This window comes from Strongylocentrotus purpuratus, unplaced genomic scaffold (assembly GCF_000002235.5).
Source record: "Strongylocentrotus purpuratus isolate Spur 01 unplaced genomic scaffold, Spur_5.0 spur5_scaffold_2, whole genome shotgun sequence".
In the NCBI taxonomy this organism is placed as follows: Eukaryota; Metazoa; Echinodermata; class Echinoidea; order Camarodonta; family Strongylocentrotidae; genus Strongylocentrotus; species Strongylocentrotus purpuratus.
Window position 1 is genome coordinate 14,970,732 of NW_022145605.1, and position 16,400 is coordinate 14,987,131.

The 16,400-nt window shown below is 36.0% G+C and overlaps 1 protein-coding gene across 1 annotated transcript; it reads right to left on the minus strand.

The window, feature by feature from the left end:
• Positions 1-8,592: 8,592 nt before the first annotated feature.
• Positions 8,593-16,148, minus strand: LOC765026 (nicotinate-nucleotide pyrophosphorylase [carboxylating]). Its single transcript, XM_030991768.1, has 3 exons — positions 15,481-16,148; positions 9,748-9,879; positions 8,593-9,155 (listed from the first exon to the last, which is right to left on the minus strand). Exons 1-3 carry the CDS (start codon positions 16,039-16,041, stop codon positions 8,937-8,939), a joined length of 912 nt encoding a protein of 303 aa, XP_030847628.1. The 5' UTR covers positions 16,042-16,148; the 3' UTR covers positions 8,593-8,936.
• Positions 16,149-16,400: the final 252 nt, after the last annotated feature.

The window sequence follows — 16,400 nt, forward strand, 5'->3', positions numbered from 1 at the left end:
GTAAAAGTTGTTCTAAAAGGCATAAAATGTTGATTCAAATCATTCATATTTTCTATTATCAAGGAGATTTAAAGTTCTTGATGTGGAATGTATGAAAAGTCTGAAATACTTGAATTATTGCTTTTGAATATATTTATTTTAAGGCTACAAATGGCTCTCCATAATTTTGAAGTCGAACTTAGAGTTAAGTTTGACTTAAAATCTTTGTGAAACACCTCCATGGTGTGATTTCTTATCTTAGATGGACTAAGCTATTGACGATCATGTGGACCCAATCCATCATGACAGATCAAGCTCTCTTTTCTGTTTTAACCGTTTCTGCTTTTTCTTGTACCAAAGTGCTTCTTTGGATCTTGCTTTCAACTGATTTGTTTTAAGATGTTGCCTCTGGTTATAACTTATCTTGAGATGTATTCCTTGTGTTGAAACGTTATACTTTGATGGTATTGTTCTGTTCTTGTCGATATATCATACACAAACCTGCTTAGTATTGTTAGATAGAGGAAGTGTGAAGTCAGAGAAACATTTTGACCAGGATCCTTGATATCTGTGAAAAACCACAAATCTAGCATTTAAGATTATAGTCCTAACCTACCCTCTATCCCTCATTCCTTTCTACTATATGACCTCCTTTATCCTCTTCCCATAGGCAGTTCATTGCTCATATTGTTTATATTGTTTCTTATAATAATTGGGACGAAGGAAAGTTTGACATTTATGGAATTTCTCGAGCAGATTTCTGAATTGTGGTGTTAGACATTGTGGAATCCATTTGTATCAACAATTCAACGTGAACAATGAAAAGGAAACTATATTTAAAAACTGTTCTTATAAATCCCATTTGTAATAAAAGTTGATGAATTTGGTGTCACAGTATGTCGCAGTAAGAGAAAATGGGCAGGAATGACACAAATTCCATATGAATGGTTGTTGTACTTGTAAATTAACTTACATGTATTGAATACCAATCCTGAGATAACATATGCAAATTGTGTGGTATGCAAAATGAAATGATACCTAATGGGTTAAACTGATCTGGCAGGCAGGACTGAAAGAAATTCGCCAGTCACTTGTCCCTTGCACGATTGCAATTCAACTTATTGTTATCTTTCATCGGAATATGTTGTGTGCCGGATACGAATAAAATAATTCATTATCGAACAAATAGTCATATAGGCAAGGTACGCTTTCGTCATAAAAAACAGAAGGGAAGGCAGTCATAGGGCTACTTTGAGCCGAGTGAACAATATTTTATCTCTTATATTCCCCAAAAGAAGGACAAGAAAAAAAAGCATTGAAGTTAAAGAAGATACAAATGTGCAATTTGATCATTTTCCATTCACACTGAGATTAAAGTTAAGCATATTTGATAACCCATTCCTATGTCCCTGTCAGGTGAAAAATATATAGATTATGTCGGATGGGATTTTATGCGATAATCAAAGTCATGTTTGTGGTATGGATACGTAAGAACGTAATGTGGTGAATGTAAAAATATTTGATACCTACCTTAAGACAAGGCAAATAGGAACACGCAAGAGGGGTAACAAATCAATATTTTCTAGTTATGATGTAGACCATTCTTATCGTTTTATTTATCATTGATAAAGGAAATGATACGGGTCTGTATAATCTCTGAAGATGAAAAATTTGATCGTTACAGTTTTCCAATTGTTATCCTTACTTAACCCTGGTGTTCCTATTCACCCTGTTGTACAGTACATATTTATATATTGCCTTGTAAATACAAGAATGCTAATTTTTGACACTATTTAACCAAATGCATATAAATCTTTAAGGAAGAAACTGCAAAAGAAAAGAAAGAAAACTTATTGGAGTAAATCAAACTTGGAGCTCATGGTAGAATTGTACTGAAACAGAACTCAAACTCAGTACAATTTGTATCTTTCTGCAGATATATATTGGCATTCTCCTAAGCTGCATCGAGGACTCTCCTCTCATGTTCTATCATTTAATTCCCTTTCTTGGTGATTAATTCATGAAAATTGGACTGCATGATATGACTAAATTACGTGAAGGACCCCCTCCCCTTTCCCTAGTAAACAAATACGGAGCAAAGAAAACCCAAAACTATGATCTACTTAATTCAATTCATCATTTTTTTTTAAACAATGTATAAGAATAGACACCAGTTTGCAAATCCCATTTATTGCCAGCTCTTGAATTTCTTGTAGCCCAGCTTTTAATTAATCTTATTAATATGAGACAATGGATTTCAAATCTAGTTTGATTTTTTTTTTACTAATCTAATTTAACCCCATTAGTATTCCTTATTTAGTGTTCCTGCATTGAAGATAAATTCAAGATGTCAAGTTTTTCTACCAAAAAAAAGTTCTTTAGTATTTGATTAGCATTTGGCAGATTAAAGGTGCTTCTTTAAAATCTTGTTTTTAGCAATAGTCAACTTTCTTTCTCTATATATTTTTCACTAAGGAATGATTGGTTCAGTTTCAATGATGCTGGTATAATATGTGCAGTGTTCACTGTAGATATCAACTGATGTGAATGTAAAAATATTTCCCATATTTCTTTAAACAATGATAAGTTTCTAAGACAGTAAATTTCTGTGATATGTATGAATTTGTATTGTAATAAGTGGCACATGAATTCAATTTCTTCAATCACAACTACATGATAAGATTGAAAGTGTATGCTTTTCACATAGTGAATAGGAAGTTAGGGCCACAGAGGTTATAGAAAGTGGGGGGGGGGGGGGGGGGGGTAGGTTGTTGTTCAGTTTAACCATTACCATGGTAATAGTAGCATGTTTCTATACAACCTACTTTCCTACATGTATGTGTCCCCACAAGCCGATACATGTAGCAAGTACACAAAAAAACATTCCTGTAGCTTGTTAATGTATCATACAAAACTTGTTTATTTCAAATCTATCTTCTTTTCCCTTTATTTTAGAGAGCTAAGGTTTAATGAGTGTATTATACATCATCTATAACATTTTCGTAGTAATTTTGTGTTATAGAGTATTTCATGGCTGACAGAAAAAAGGGTAAATATATTAGTTATTATTTACCAGCACCCAATAATAATTTTACCTGTTCAGTGTAGCTACATGTAGGAAGACAGTTTGCTTATTTATCATCACTGGATTTTGATGCGAGTTGTAATAAATGAAGCCGTTTCATAAGTTCTGGCTGAGTTACAAATCCCTTTTATGGAATGAATCCATTTCATTACTGAGAAAGAAAAAAATAATTAAAAATATATGTCAACTGTACTTCAACACAACAAAGAATAGTTTGTAGTATCACTGTGCAACCCCTCTTTAATATATCTAGTTATTATACAAATTTGTTGATGTTTGTGCTTACTTTGTAACCCTCCGTGTCATTTTGCTGATTTTCTATACAAGGAAGTTTGCATCATGATTTGCTGCAAAGTCAGGCAGATCTCCTGTAAACTTTGCCATGTTACGAGGGTCACAGAGAGTAAATGTATCAAAATGCAACAATTTTGCTCAGCAATTATGTAAAAGCTATATTAACATGTACTTCAGAACTAGACCTATGTATGTTAACCCTATATAACTGATGAAGACACAACATCTGTATAGATAGGATCTTAATTAACTGTCAACCTGTAGGCTCCATTTTTTATGTGCTGTAGAAAAAAAACAATCATAACTTATTCCCATTAACCCACAGCTATTGTGTCTGATGTTTGTAAGATATTTGGTATTTATGTGGACCATATTTTCTGTTTTGTGTAATGTTTGTCCAACTTTTCATGAAAAGGTGCAATATTCTTTGCTTTTAGTAGATGCATAACATTGACCGGTATGCAAACTTTTGCAGTATCTATATATATTTTGTATTTTTGCTTCTGATATGTTCAATTATAATTTCTGTATGAGTTTATTTGATCCTGCAATTTGTGAGTAATGCCTACATTTGTAACTGGAACATTGTCTTTTTTTTTAGATCTTCAAGCAAGGGAAAGGAAGGGAGCAAGATGAAGATAGGGAAGATGAGGAAGGGAGAGAGAGAGAGAGAGAGAGAGAGAGAGACATGGAGGGGTAAAGTGAGTGGGATGGAGAGAGATGGGGGAGGGGTAAACATACCTGCCAACCACCCCGATTTAAGCGGAGTTCCTCCGCATTTTACATACCAACTCCGAATTCCGAATGCATGCCTCAAAACTCCGATTTTTTTTTTATTTAATTTTTTTTTTATTTATTTATTTATTTATTTTTTTTTTTATAGAGTGTAATGCACTTGGAGAGTATATAACTATTATGTTTGTATTTTGAAATGTAAAGCGCCTTGAGCATGTTCATGTAAAGGCGCTCAATAAATACCAATATGTATGTATGTATGTATAAGACTAAAGCATAACACAGCACTGATAACCAGATCACGCCGACATCCGCGCTCGCGCTCATAGAAGATATACACAGCGACATGGAAAAAAAAATAGACCCTAAAGTCCTGTGTACCCCCCCCCCCCAATCTACGGGCTACTACCCCAATCCTTCGGTGGTTCGCGACCTCGTAGTCCATCCAGAAAAATTTACTCCTAATTTCTCTTGTCTCAGGTTGGCAGGTATGGGTAAAGTGAGAGAAAGAGAGAGAGAGAGAAAGACAGACAGACATATGAAGGGAGGACAGGAGGGATGGAGAGAGGAGGAGGGTGTGGTATAGTGAGAGAGAGAGAGACAGGGACAGACAAACAAACAGAAAAAGAGAGAGATATAAGACCAAAGAGATACATAGGACAATGATCTGGCATTTGATTGATCACTTCACACTTGTCATGCTTGTACAGGAAGAGGGAAGCTAGGGCAAAGAGAGATGTTGCGTTCTTGAACTATAAAAATAGGAGGAAGGATGGAAGGAACACAAAATAGACAAGATGGAAAGAAGGCCTTGTGATGTGATTGATAATGCAATTACTGGTTCTGCCCAGAAAAGCCTTGGGGCATATACTGTAGACAACTGACTCATGTCGTCAATCTATCAAATGCAGCTAGGCTCTGAATATCAGGTGCACATCTCATTAGCGAGCATGCCCATTTCGTTGACCAATAATGCATGGACAATTATATGTAAGCTTGTATCATTTCGCAGTGGAGTAGATATGGGGGCATGGGGGATGTCTTCACCCCCCCCCCCCCCCCAAAAAAAAAAAATGAATAAATAAAAGGAGAGAAATTAAACAGAGAGGGGAAAAAGGAATTGAATTAAGGTGAAAGGACACCCCCCCCCCCCCCATTTGATGTCTAAGTAAATTCATGAAAAATAAGTATTAAAATTCCATATTTTTCTTAAAGAATTTAAAAAAAAACAGAAAAAAGACACCACTAAAATTCAACAAACAACCAACAACAAAATAAATTCATTTAAAGAAATTTTCTATTTTTCCCTTAAAGTATTAAACAAATAATTTAGCCATTTTCACAATTCTGTCACAGTGTCAGATAGCTGTGCTTGTACTGTACCATTAAACAACCATTTTGCACCTAAAATCAAAATTACAATGAGCACATGAATCTATGTAACATGCAAAAATAATACACTTATGAATAAAGATAATACAATAGCAGCCAAAGTGAAAGTAATTCATGATATTAGTAAATGTAAAATATACTAATAACCACAAAAATGAAAAATGAAAAACAATACAAATATATTTAAAGCAATAATTCTTCATCAAACTGCATTGTGCTTAAAGAGGCACGTTCAACGTAGTTATCGGAACATGCCATATGCGTAAGAGCCGTATTCTGTTGGTGTCAATAGGCAGCTATAGCGCCGTCCGCCAGCGCGTACGTATTTTGAGCGCCCTCTGGAATATGGGGAACTTGCAAGTTTAGAGTTTACAGCCTTATTCTTCAAATAAATTGGGAATATGGAAAATAAGATCTTACAAACTACCCGGTACTTGATAAAACACAACATATAGTTCAATATAATGTGCATATATTGCTATTGCAGTACAGCTAATGAAACCTGTATATATAAAGACCACTCAAGGGAGTCATGAAAAGTGGTCTTTATTGGCAGGTAATCTTTAAGTACTGGTTCCTGTAGTACATGTTTCAATGAGAAACCATTTTCAATGGGGAAAAAAGAATGTGGTCTCTGTAGACAGGTGGTCTTTCTATACAGGTAGTCACTTAAGCAGGTTTATTGTATGTATCTTGTTTTCAGCTTACATAAAGTTTGTAAATACTTACACAAACCCTGCCTCTCGACCTTAACAATATGTATGAAAATTATAAACTAGCCATTCACAAAAACAACTAGATAATAAAAGAGTGTCTTACACAAACATTGAATGAAAGGGCAGTTCTGTTTTGCCAGCACTTGGTCAACCAAGCATAATTGACAAGGGCATCAACAATTAAGTGACTGTGTGCAAGGATACACATGCACATGTTATTGTGCGAGTACTGTAGATATAAGCGGTGGATACTGCTGGCATAATTAGTTCACTTAATGTCAAAGCTAAATCTTTATCAAAACAGAGCATAATAACATTATTTCACACTAGCAAGCTGGACCCTGGTAAATAATTAACTGGTGTCAAATGTCAAATGTCGTAAAAACACGACATGTACATCAAACTGTAATTCCTGCTGTCACATGCCTCTAATCAGAGTTTCTTTTCAGCCCTGTACGTTGGCTTGCTTAATTTACTTCACTTTGGCATTCACAAGTACTGTTTTTTAAAACATTTAATCTTTTAAAGATAAATATACCACTTGCTTTGTAATAGTACCTTCACTTTCTAGTCAATACTGCAGCACATAAAAATCAGAATGTGGAATCTAAACTCTCTTCATCACTCATATTTCATTTAAATGTAGTTTCTTCTGTGAAATTTCATTCATATTCCAAACACACATGAATTAATTTTGTAATATTATACGAGACTGATAAAAGTCTTGGATGTGGAGAAATTGTGTTTTCTGAATTCTGATGGTCTCATTGTCAATATCTTACCAATATATCTTTTCTTCCAATAAGCTTTGCAAGCTATGAAAGAAAATATAGGATTGGGCTATCTTGCGATGCTCGATACACACATAGAATCTCATCTGTGAAAGATTACATCAATTTGACATGTAATAACACATCAGCATTCATTGAGAAGAAAAGTTTATGGGTGAAAGATTACCCTAAAACTGATATGACTCCTTTTTTTAAAAAAATAGACCTACAGGCAGTTCAGCGCAAATTTGTAAGGAGATGTTGTGCTCTATCTTCACTTATATAAAATGTTAAAGTTACCTTTAACTAAACCAACAATCAATCAAAATTTGCTTTACATTAAACTAAACTAGATGGAATTTTGACTGCGCGCAGTCGAAAATGATGCCTCCGCCATAGAGCAATTTAAACAAGTTTGGAGTTTAAATCTCCAGTGGTTCTTGAGATATCATGATAACAATCTCAATGTATGGAATTTCATAAGTTGACCTCTGTGACCCTTGACCTTTGACCTACGTGCTCCAAAATCTAATCAGATTGTCTTCCTATGGTGATACACACTATCATTAAGTTTGAAGTTTAAATCTCCAGTGGTTCTTGAGATATTATGATATGGTGATACATACTAGTTTGAAGTGAAAATTCTCCAGTGGTTCTTGAGATATCGCGATAACGATCTCAATGTATGGAATTTCATAAGTTGACCTCTGTGACCCTTGACCTTTGACCTACGTGCTCCAAAATCTAATCAGACTGTCTTCCTATGGTGATACACACTATCATTAAGTTTGAAGTTTAAATCTCCAGTGGTTCTTGAGATATTATGATAACAATCTCAATGTATGGAATTTCATAAGTTGACCTCTGTGACCCTTGACCTTTGACCTACGTGCTCCAAAATCTAATCAGATCGTCTTCCTATGGTGATACATACTATCCTTAAGTTTGAAGTTTTTACATCTCCAGTGGTTCTTGAGATATCATAACAATCTCAATGTATGGAATTTCATAAGTTGACCTCTATGACCCTTGACCTTTGACCTACGTGCTCCTAAATGTAATCAGATTGTTTTCCTATAGTGATACACACTATCACTAAGTTTGAAGTTTAAATCTCCAGTGGTTCTTGAGATATCATGATAACAATCTCAATGTATGGAATTTCATAAGTTGACCTCTGTGACCCTTGACCTTTGACATACGTGCTCCAAAATCTAATCAGATCGTCTTCCTATGGTGATACATACTATCCTTAAGTTTGAAGTTTAAATCTCAAATGGTTCTTGAGATATCGCGCTAACAAACTCAATACAAGGAATTTCATAAGTTGACCTCTGTGACCTTTGACCTACGTACTCCAAAATCTAATCAGATCGTCTTCCTATGGTGATAAATACTATTCCCGAGTCTTAAGTTTAAATCTTAAATGGTTCTTGAGATATTGTGATAACGGTCAAACGGGACGGACGTACGGACGGACAACCCGAAAACATGATGCCTCCGGCACCACCTTCGGTGGCGGAGGCATAAAAATAAATTGAAATGTGCATTACATGCTAAACTCTTTGATAGAAAGACAAATTATTTTGCCTTTCACAATGCCCTAAATGATTTAAAAGAATTTTAGCAGATATCAAAAATAAATAAACAGGAACAAATCTTTTCACATTCAAGCTCAAGGCCTAGATGGATAAAACTTACCATTAATGTTAACTTTGCCTTCAACATTAACTACCATGGTAACATCACTCAACAGCTAATCAAGTTACAATGAATGGCAAAGTTAACATTAATGGTAAGTTTTATGTGCACAACAGGCACTAGAAAACTTAAAAAATGAGTCCTCGAAATCCTGGAAATTCTGGAAAAGTAAATACCACACACCCCTGTATCAAATGGAAAATCCAAAAGAATTCAAAATAAAAATACTTATAATATATATCCATCTCCTACATGTAACTTGAATTAACTTAGCACCAATGGATTTCTTGGATCGTGGCCTTCCTTTCTTATCTTCAGGGAGAAGTCTACGACAGGGTACCCCTGTGTGAGTCTGCTCGTTGAAATCACATCGATGTCCGGTATACAGAACAAAGGGAGGGTTTCCTCTGTTATTCCACCGCTCGCTTCCAGCAAGAGATGGGGAAATTCTGTCTTAAGTTGCTTGGCTGCCGATGCTGCTGCCTGTTGAAAAGAGAATTAGTATTGCAGGTTGGTAAAATGTCTACCGATATACCTTATACAGCAAAAATTTGACAATAAATTTTCCATTCTTTTGTTGTCAAATATCAATTTAGAAACTGTACGATTTAAGTATTTTAGTATGACTGGTGATTTGCTACATGTTGAATTTAAAATGAGGCATAATATTTCACATTTCACTTTAAGTTTAGGGAAATCCCTCACGGTAAAGTAGATCTTATAGTTCTATACGGTACTCAAAATCAGACCTTAATCTCCCCCCTTTTTTTTCTTCTCTCTCTCACTCGATCCCTTTCTCCCCCCTCCCTATCTCTCTTCATTTGTCCTTACTATTCTTGCATTCTCCCACTTCTCCTGTCATCCTTCTCTTTCTCTCAATCAGACTCATCCATCACCCCATCATGGAATATTCTTTACCTCTGGTGTGAAGTTATCGAGCATGATGATCTCAGCTCCTGCTGTACCCCCCCCCCCCTCCTCCCTAGAGCTCCCCCTCTCTCTCTTTTTCCCTCTCTCTTTGTCATCCTTCTCTTTCTCTCATCCATCATCCCCACATGGAATGTTCTTTTGAAACCTGTGGTGTGAAGTTATCCAGCATGACAATCTCAGCTCCTGCTGTAGCTGCCTCTCTGGCCTCCTCCAGACTCCGACATTCCACCTCAATCTTGATGGAGAATCCTCCAGCTTTCCTTGCATTTTTAACTGCCTGTCATATGAGAATAATTTCGTCATTATTTATTTGGCATTTTCTTAACCCAATAAATGTGGACTGTGTAGACATCCCTTTTTCTCTAAGACATAATTTTTCATGTGTTATATGATCCTAAAATCATCCTACTATCATTTAACAGTATTATTCAAAACCTTCAGTTGTGAATGCAAGTGCTTTGCTCATTAATTCATTCTAAATCATTTTTAAAGGTAATACAAGGTTTTGGGAATTTTTGAAAATTGGATGGTGGTGATTCTTTTCAATTTTTATATATTTGGATGCCCCTGTGGATGTAATATAAGCACTAGAAAATTAAGCCCCTAAAACATGCACTTCTGCTTTCGAGAAAAATTGAATATAAAAATTTACCGGTGCTCCCTGTAAATTCTGATAAATTTCAAATAGCGCCGTATGGCCGTACAATGGTAGCTGCGACCATGAAAATGTCAGAATATGTAGTTGTGATATGATTTCAAAACAAGAATAGCTAATCGGTCGATTTTAGTCAATAAACATTGTTTTATAGCTTAGTTAATATCTTGACCTTGAGAGGGAGCTATACAACATAAATAGTTTATGATTTATAATTTCATAACTTTAGAATTGATTTCAACCGCGACAACGATCACTGCTAATGTTTCTGATTTGTTTTTGTCTCGTTAATTGTTTGTTTTTCTATTGTTTGTCATGTTTTTTTTTTATTCCGTAATCTTTTCTTCAAAATTAAGTTCTAAATGTATAAAGTATAATTATTATTGTGCGAACCTACATCTAACAAGCTTTGCTTTCAAGTAGGTTTTTTTTTTTTCATTTCTTGTAATTAAATCATTTTGCATTACAATGACTAAAACACAATGTCAAAGATATTTCAATGCTTATTTCTGTTATACCATTACGTTTATTATTGTTTTGTTATTGTTTATATTATGTGAAAAAGAAATGGAAAATAAATTCGCTCTGTATAGAGCTACATGTATAGTACAGCGGATAAGCTCCCAATATAATGAAAATTGTGCACTTTTTGAGAAAAGCATGAAACTTCTAGCATAGTTAGTTTAGACCATAAGATTTATTTTCAGATGTGGAGGGAAGTCAGATTTGACCTCTGATGACCCTGAGAGGTCAAATCCAAAATGGCCGCTATTCCTCATGGTCTAATTTACAAACACACTTAACTTTTGAACCAAATAGTCCAGAAAAACATTTAAGGTGTCATTTCCAACTAACTTGGGGATGCCAATTCATTTGGTAATACTTTTGAGATCGCTTGAACTTAGGGTTTTGCATTTAGGTCAAGGTCATGGTCAAAATTGACTAAAAAATAGCAAGTTTTGAATGGTTACAAAAAGTTTTCCCATTTATTTGTCATTTGTTCTCTCCTACATGTATGTTCTCAAATTTCTTTAGGAATTTACGCACCTTAATCCCTTTCAGTGAGTTTATGTCACATTTTGATTTGACCTCTGATGACCCTGAGAGGTCAAATAAAAAATGGCCGCCAGTCCGCCGCATGGTCTAATAATTGTACAAACACGCTTAACTCATGAACCAAATAGTCCAGAAAAGCGTTTAAGGTGTCATTTTCAACTAACCTGGGGATGCCAATTCATTTTGGTAATAATTTTGAGATCGCCAGAACTCGGGGCTTTGCATTTAGGTCAAGGTCAAGGTCAAAATTGATTAAAACATAGCAAGTTTTGAATAGTTACAAAATGTTTTCCCATTTTTTTGTCCCCTTATGTTCTCAAATTTCTTTAGGAGTGGTTCCCCTGCATAGTCACCCACCTTAATCCCTTTCAGTTAGTTTATTTCACATTTCGATTTGACCTCTGATGACCCTAAGAGGTCAAATAAGAAATGGCGCCAGTCCGCAGCATGGTCTAATAATTGTACAAACACGCTTAACTCTTGAACCAAATAGTCCAGCAAAACGTTTAAGGTGTCATTTCCCACTAACTTTGGGATGCCAATTCAATTGGTAATACTTTTTAGTACACCAGAACTCAGGGCTTTTGCATTAAGTCAAGGTAAAAGTTTTGAATGTTTACAAAAAGTTTTCCCATTTTTTTGTCCCCTTATGTTCTCAAATTTCTTTAGGAGTGGTTCCCCTGCATAGTCTCCATCGTAATCAGTTAGTTTATTTCACTAATTATAGCACCAAACCATTATTTGTCTTGTAACTGACCATTTGCATATAGCATGGTCAGTGGGCAGCTACTGCAGCGCTCAAAATACACGGGGGCAGTGGGGGATTCGCCCCCGTGAGCTACATAATCGCCCCCGTCAGGTTGCTCACGGGGGCGATTGCAAAATTAAAAATCGCCCCGGTGGAATTATAAAATAAAGATTATCTTTTCTGTTATAACTTTAACACAATATTGAGTTTCAATTTTCAAACCTTAAACCAATGAAATGGAACTAAGATTAGCGTGCAAGATTTCTCGTTTTATGAGTAAGCCTATTATTACCGATTCAGCTCGCAGTGCAGTGCCGCCGTCAGCAGTGGTTATAGGCCTACTGCGCCTTTAGTAGCGGTGCGTGTGCACGCTGCCGCGCCATGTCTGCTGGAGCTGGAGGCGATCGAGCAAGGGCAGAAACATGGTCATGGCCTGGAGAAGTTTTTCGTTGTCAGCAAATAATGAACCTCGACCAGTAAATCAATAGGGACTTTTAGATTTGCACGATGAGAACGTGGACTGCAACGTGTGACCTCCTTTTAAGGCACGGTCAGTGCTTAAAAGGACGTCACATAATGTGACTGCCAGTGCCTTAAAAGGACGTAACACGTCCACGTCCACGTCCACGCAAATCTAAAAGTCCCTTTTGAGGAGAAGAGGAAGACCAAAATGTCGTGGAATGATATGGTAACATGGGCAGATCTACGGCACCCCGGCCCCCTTGTGCTGCCAAGTGAAAATGTGATATTAAATCGGGGGGGGGGGGGGGGGAGGGGGATGCTGGAGAGGAGGACTACTAATCTATTTAATTTTTTTCAGGGGGCGGGGGGAAGTGAAGCACCGTTTTAGCATGACTTTTTTTTTAACTCTTACTTTCACCTATCTCAGATAATCCTAAGTTTTTGGTTGCTGCTTTATATGTAGTTGATAATGGATGATTAAAATAAAGAGAGAGAGAGAGAGAACCACCATCATTTTGCAATGGTTCAGGGTTCGTGTAATGTACATTTGAAACCATTTCTTAGCGTCTCAACCCTAAAAAAATAGCAAAACTATTTTTGAGGAAAAGCATTATACTGAATTAAATAAAGAATAATAGCTTTATATTGGATCATACTAATACTGATACGGGCTAAAGACAATGTGGTATTTGTATAGAGGTATTCCAAAATGACATTCTGATAATCAACATTTGTTCTGGTATCATAATGTATATACGCATAATACAACTGATCTTTATGATTTCTTAACGTGACATAGCTTCTTCTCCCTCTGCAAACAAAACAGAAAACAAGGTTATTTAATAAAAGGACCATGCGACAAATAATCATTGTGATTCAAATTGATGCAAGGATTTTTTTGAATAAGCAATGCTTTTCACCAGAATCTTCTTTGTAAAAACGACTTTTACAAATCTCAGCCATGCAATTCTGCCACTGTGCTGTAAGATCACTTTGAGATTAGGAGAAGTGTATTATGTAATGGGTATTTCAAATTGAATGGAACGTCTCAACTCAGTGAGCATGGCTGAGATTTGTAAAAGTTGTTTTTACAAAGAAGATTCGGGTGAATAGCAGTGCTTATTCAAACAAATATTCGCATCAATTTGAATCACAATCATTGTTTGTCGCTTAATCCCTTTTAATGACCTTGTTTTCTTTTTCGTTTGCAAGGGGAGAAGAAGATACAGTATGTCACGTTAAAGACATCATAAAGATCAGTGTTGTATGCGTATATATTATATACACAGGCCAGTAACAGCTATGTAGCTTGTAAATTTGTAAGAGGGAAAATGCTGATTGAAATGATAATGAAAAAATAGCAAATAATTGAGGAGTATCATAGGTACCAATTCAATGGATATTTGTATAAAAAAAGAGCCCCCGTCAGTAATAAAAGAGCCCCCGTGAGCCTTCTCACGGGGGCTCTTTGTTCTGGCGATCTCTTAGTATTACGTAATGAATTGGCATCCCCAAGTTAGTTGGAAATGACACCTTAAACGTTTTTCTAGATTATTTGGTTCAAGTTCACGTTTATACATGAGACCATGCGGACTGGCTGCCATTTTGGATTTGACCTCTCAGGGTCATCAGAGGTCACATCAAACTGTGAAATAAACTAACTGAAAAGGATTAAGGTGGAGGACTCGGCAGGTGAACCATTCCTAAATAAATTTGAGAACAAATGACAAATAAATGAGATTTAACCTTTTGTAACTATTCAAAACTTGCTATTTTTAGTCAATTTTGACCTTGACCTTGACCTAAATGCAAAACCCTGAGTTCAGGTGATCTCAAAAGTATTACCAAATGAATTGGCATCCCCAAGTTAGTTGGAAATGACACCTTAAACGTTTTTCTGGTGTATTTGGTTCAAAAGTTAAGCGTGTTTGTAAATTAGACCATGCGGACAAGCGGCCATTTTGGATTTGACCTCTCAGGGTCATCAGAGGTCAAATCTGACTTCCCTCCACATCTGAAAATAAATCTTATGGTGAAAGCAAACTATGCTGGAAGTTTCATGCTTTTCTCAAAAAGTGCAGTCTTCTTGCTAAGCCGCTGCACATATATATATATATATTGTAGGGTCGCATATGCTTCCATTATGTTCATTTGAACCAACTGCATGACCCCATACCAAAACTTTGTATTACCTTTAATGAAATAATAGATAATCCCTTAAAGCTTAAAAGAAGAAATGATCAAAGTTTAGAATGGGCACAACATTTTTAAAGAGAAAATGTGAATTCTATTCATACTGCAGAAAAAAAAATGAATTATCATAACTATAGCCTAAAGGAAAGATGTCAAGGAAGCCGGAATACCATTTTTACAATCTGCATGCATATTGCTTCCATTCATCTTTTGGACTGATTTTTTTAAAATATGCAGGATAAATTTCAGAAGTACATCTAGTAGTACCTTCAGTTTAAGGGAAGATTAATGTTTGCAGATAATGTTTTCAAGGAGTGGTCATTGTTCATACATGTATGTAGTTATTGTGGACTGCACTTGATATGACCAAAATAATCATAATAATTTATAGACATAATAAGGTGCAGTCTTTATAACTTGAATGAAATTACAATAACAACAATACAAAATTACAAAGGTAAACATGATTTGACCAATGAAAAAAGAAAAGAGGAGTGGCACAACTGTCCCTTGATCTAAATTACATCTTAAGATGGTTGCGGAAAGCAAAAGTAATTGTGAAAAAACACATCTTGAGATAGACCTCTATACTATAGTATAGACCTTCTAGGCTCTATCACTATGTTAAAAAAGTTAAGGAATTAATGACAATGTCAATATTTCAATGGTAGATTCTAGAGATACATGAATATTTCATGATTTATAGTTAATGATTATCAACTATAGTCACATTATCATATATAGTAATGAATGATGCTCTTTACCTGTGATATACTTCCTGCTGACCATATATGATTATCCTTCAGCATTATCATGGATGACAAGTCGTATCTATGGGTGTCGGCCCCACCCACCAACAAGGCATACTTCTCGACCATCCGAAATCCAGGAGTTGTCTTGCGAGTTCCAGCAACTCGACCTTTCCAATTTGACTTATCAACCAGATTTCTCAGATTTCTTGCTAATGTTGCTACTCCACTGGCTCTTGCGATACAATTCAAAGCGGTTCTTTCGCCCATGAGAATATTCCTAGCTTTGCCTTTCACGATAGCCGCTTGAAAGATGGGCTCTAAAAATGCTCCTTCTGTGGTTTGCCAATGCACCTCGCAGTCTACTGCCTTAAACACCGCGTTGAAGAACGGCACTCCCGCCAGAACTCCGGGGGACTTGCACAGGAGTACCGCTGTCTCGTCCTTTTCTCCTACTACAATTCCTCCGTAATCTAAACTGGGAATATCTTCTTGCAGCCATGACTTTACGAGATTTGAAATAGAAGTTGGTGACAGAAGGTGTTCTAGGCACAAATTTGATGATGTTTCTGCCATGGTGAATAAGTGAAACTCCAGGTAATGTCAGTATATTAAAGATAACTGCCCTGCTTGTTATCACAGCTGGATCAAAATCTCTGTAAATGACAATCACGAATCATATCCCCGATATGACGCGCGCGCGCGTCCAGTACACGTCACTGCTCTGTGCTGTCGTCTGCTATTGTTTGTTGATACAGTAATATATTGGACTTTGTTGAACGAAGCCAGAAAATTAGACATGTTAGAGATAAGAAAAACTATTATGGTTTATTCATAATTCTAAAATTGGTAAAAATAGTTATCTGATGAGAAATAGCGGTAGCATCGAGCCATTGTTTTGTGCTTCAAAAGTTGGAGTTTTAGAACAGCCCGGA

What these genes read in the sequence shown, in the direction of transcription:
- LOC765026 (XM_030991768.1), bottom strand. Translation starts at nt 16,041, where the DNA reads ATGGCAGAAACATCATCAAATTTGTGCCTAGAACACCTTCTGTCACCA. An exon ending in CAGCAGGAAGTATATCACAG is followed by an intron (nt 9,880 to 15,480) that starts GTAAAGAGCATC and finishes CTCATATGACAG; the next exon opens with GCAGTTAAAAATGCAAGGAA. An exon ending in TGGATAACTTCACACCACAG is followed by an intron (nt 9,156 to 9,747) that starts GTTTCAAAAGAA and finishes TCTTTTCAACAG; the next exon opens with GCAGCAGCATCGGCAGCCAA.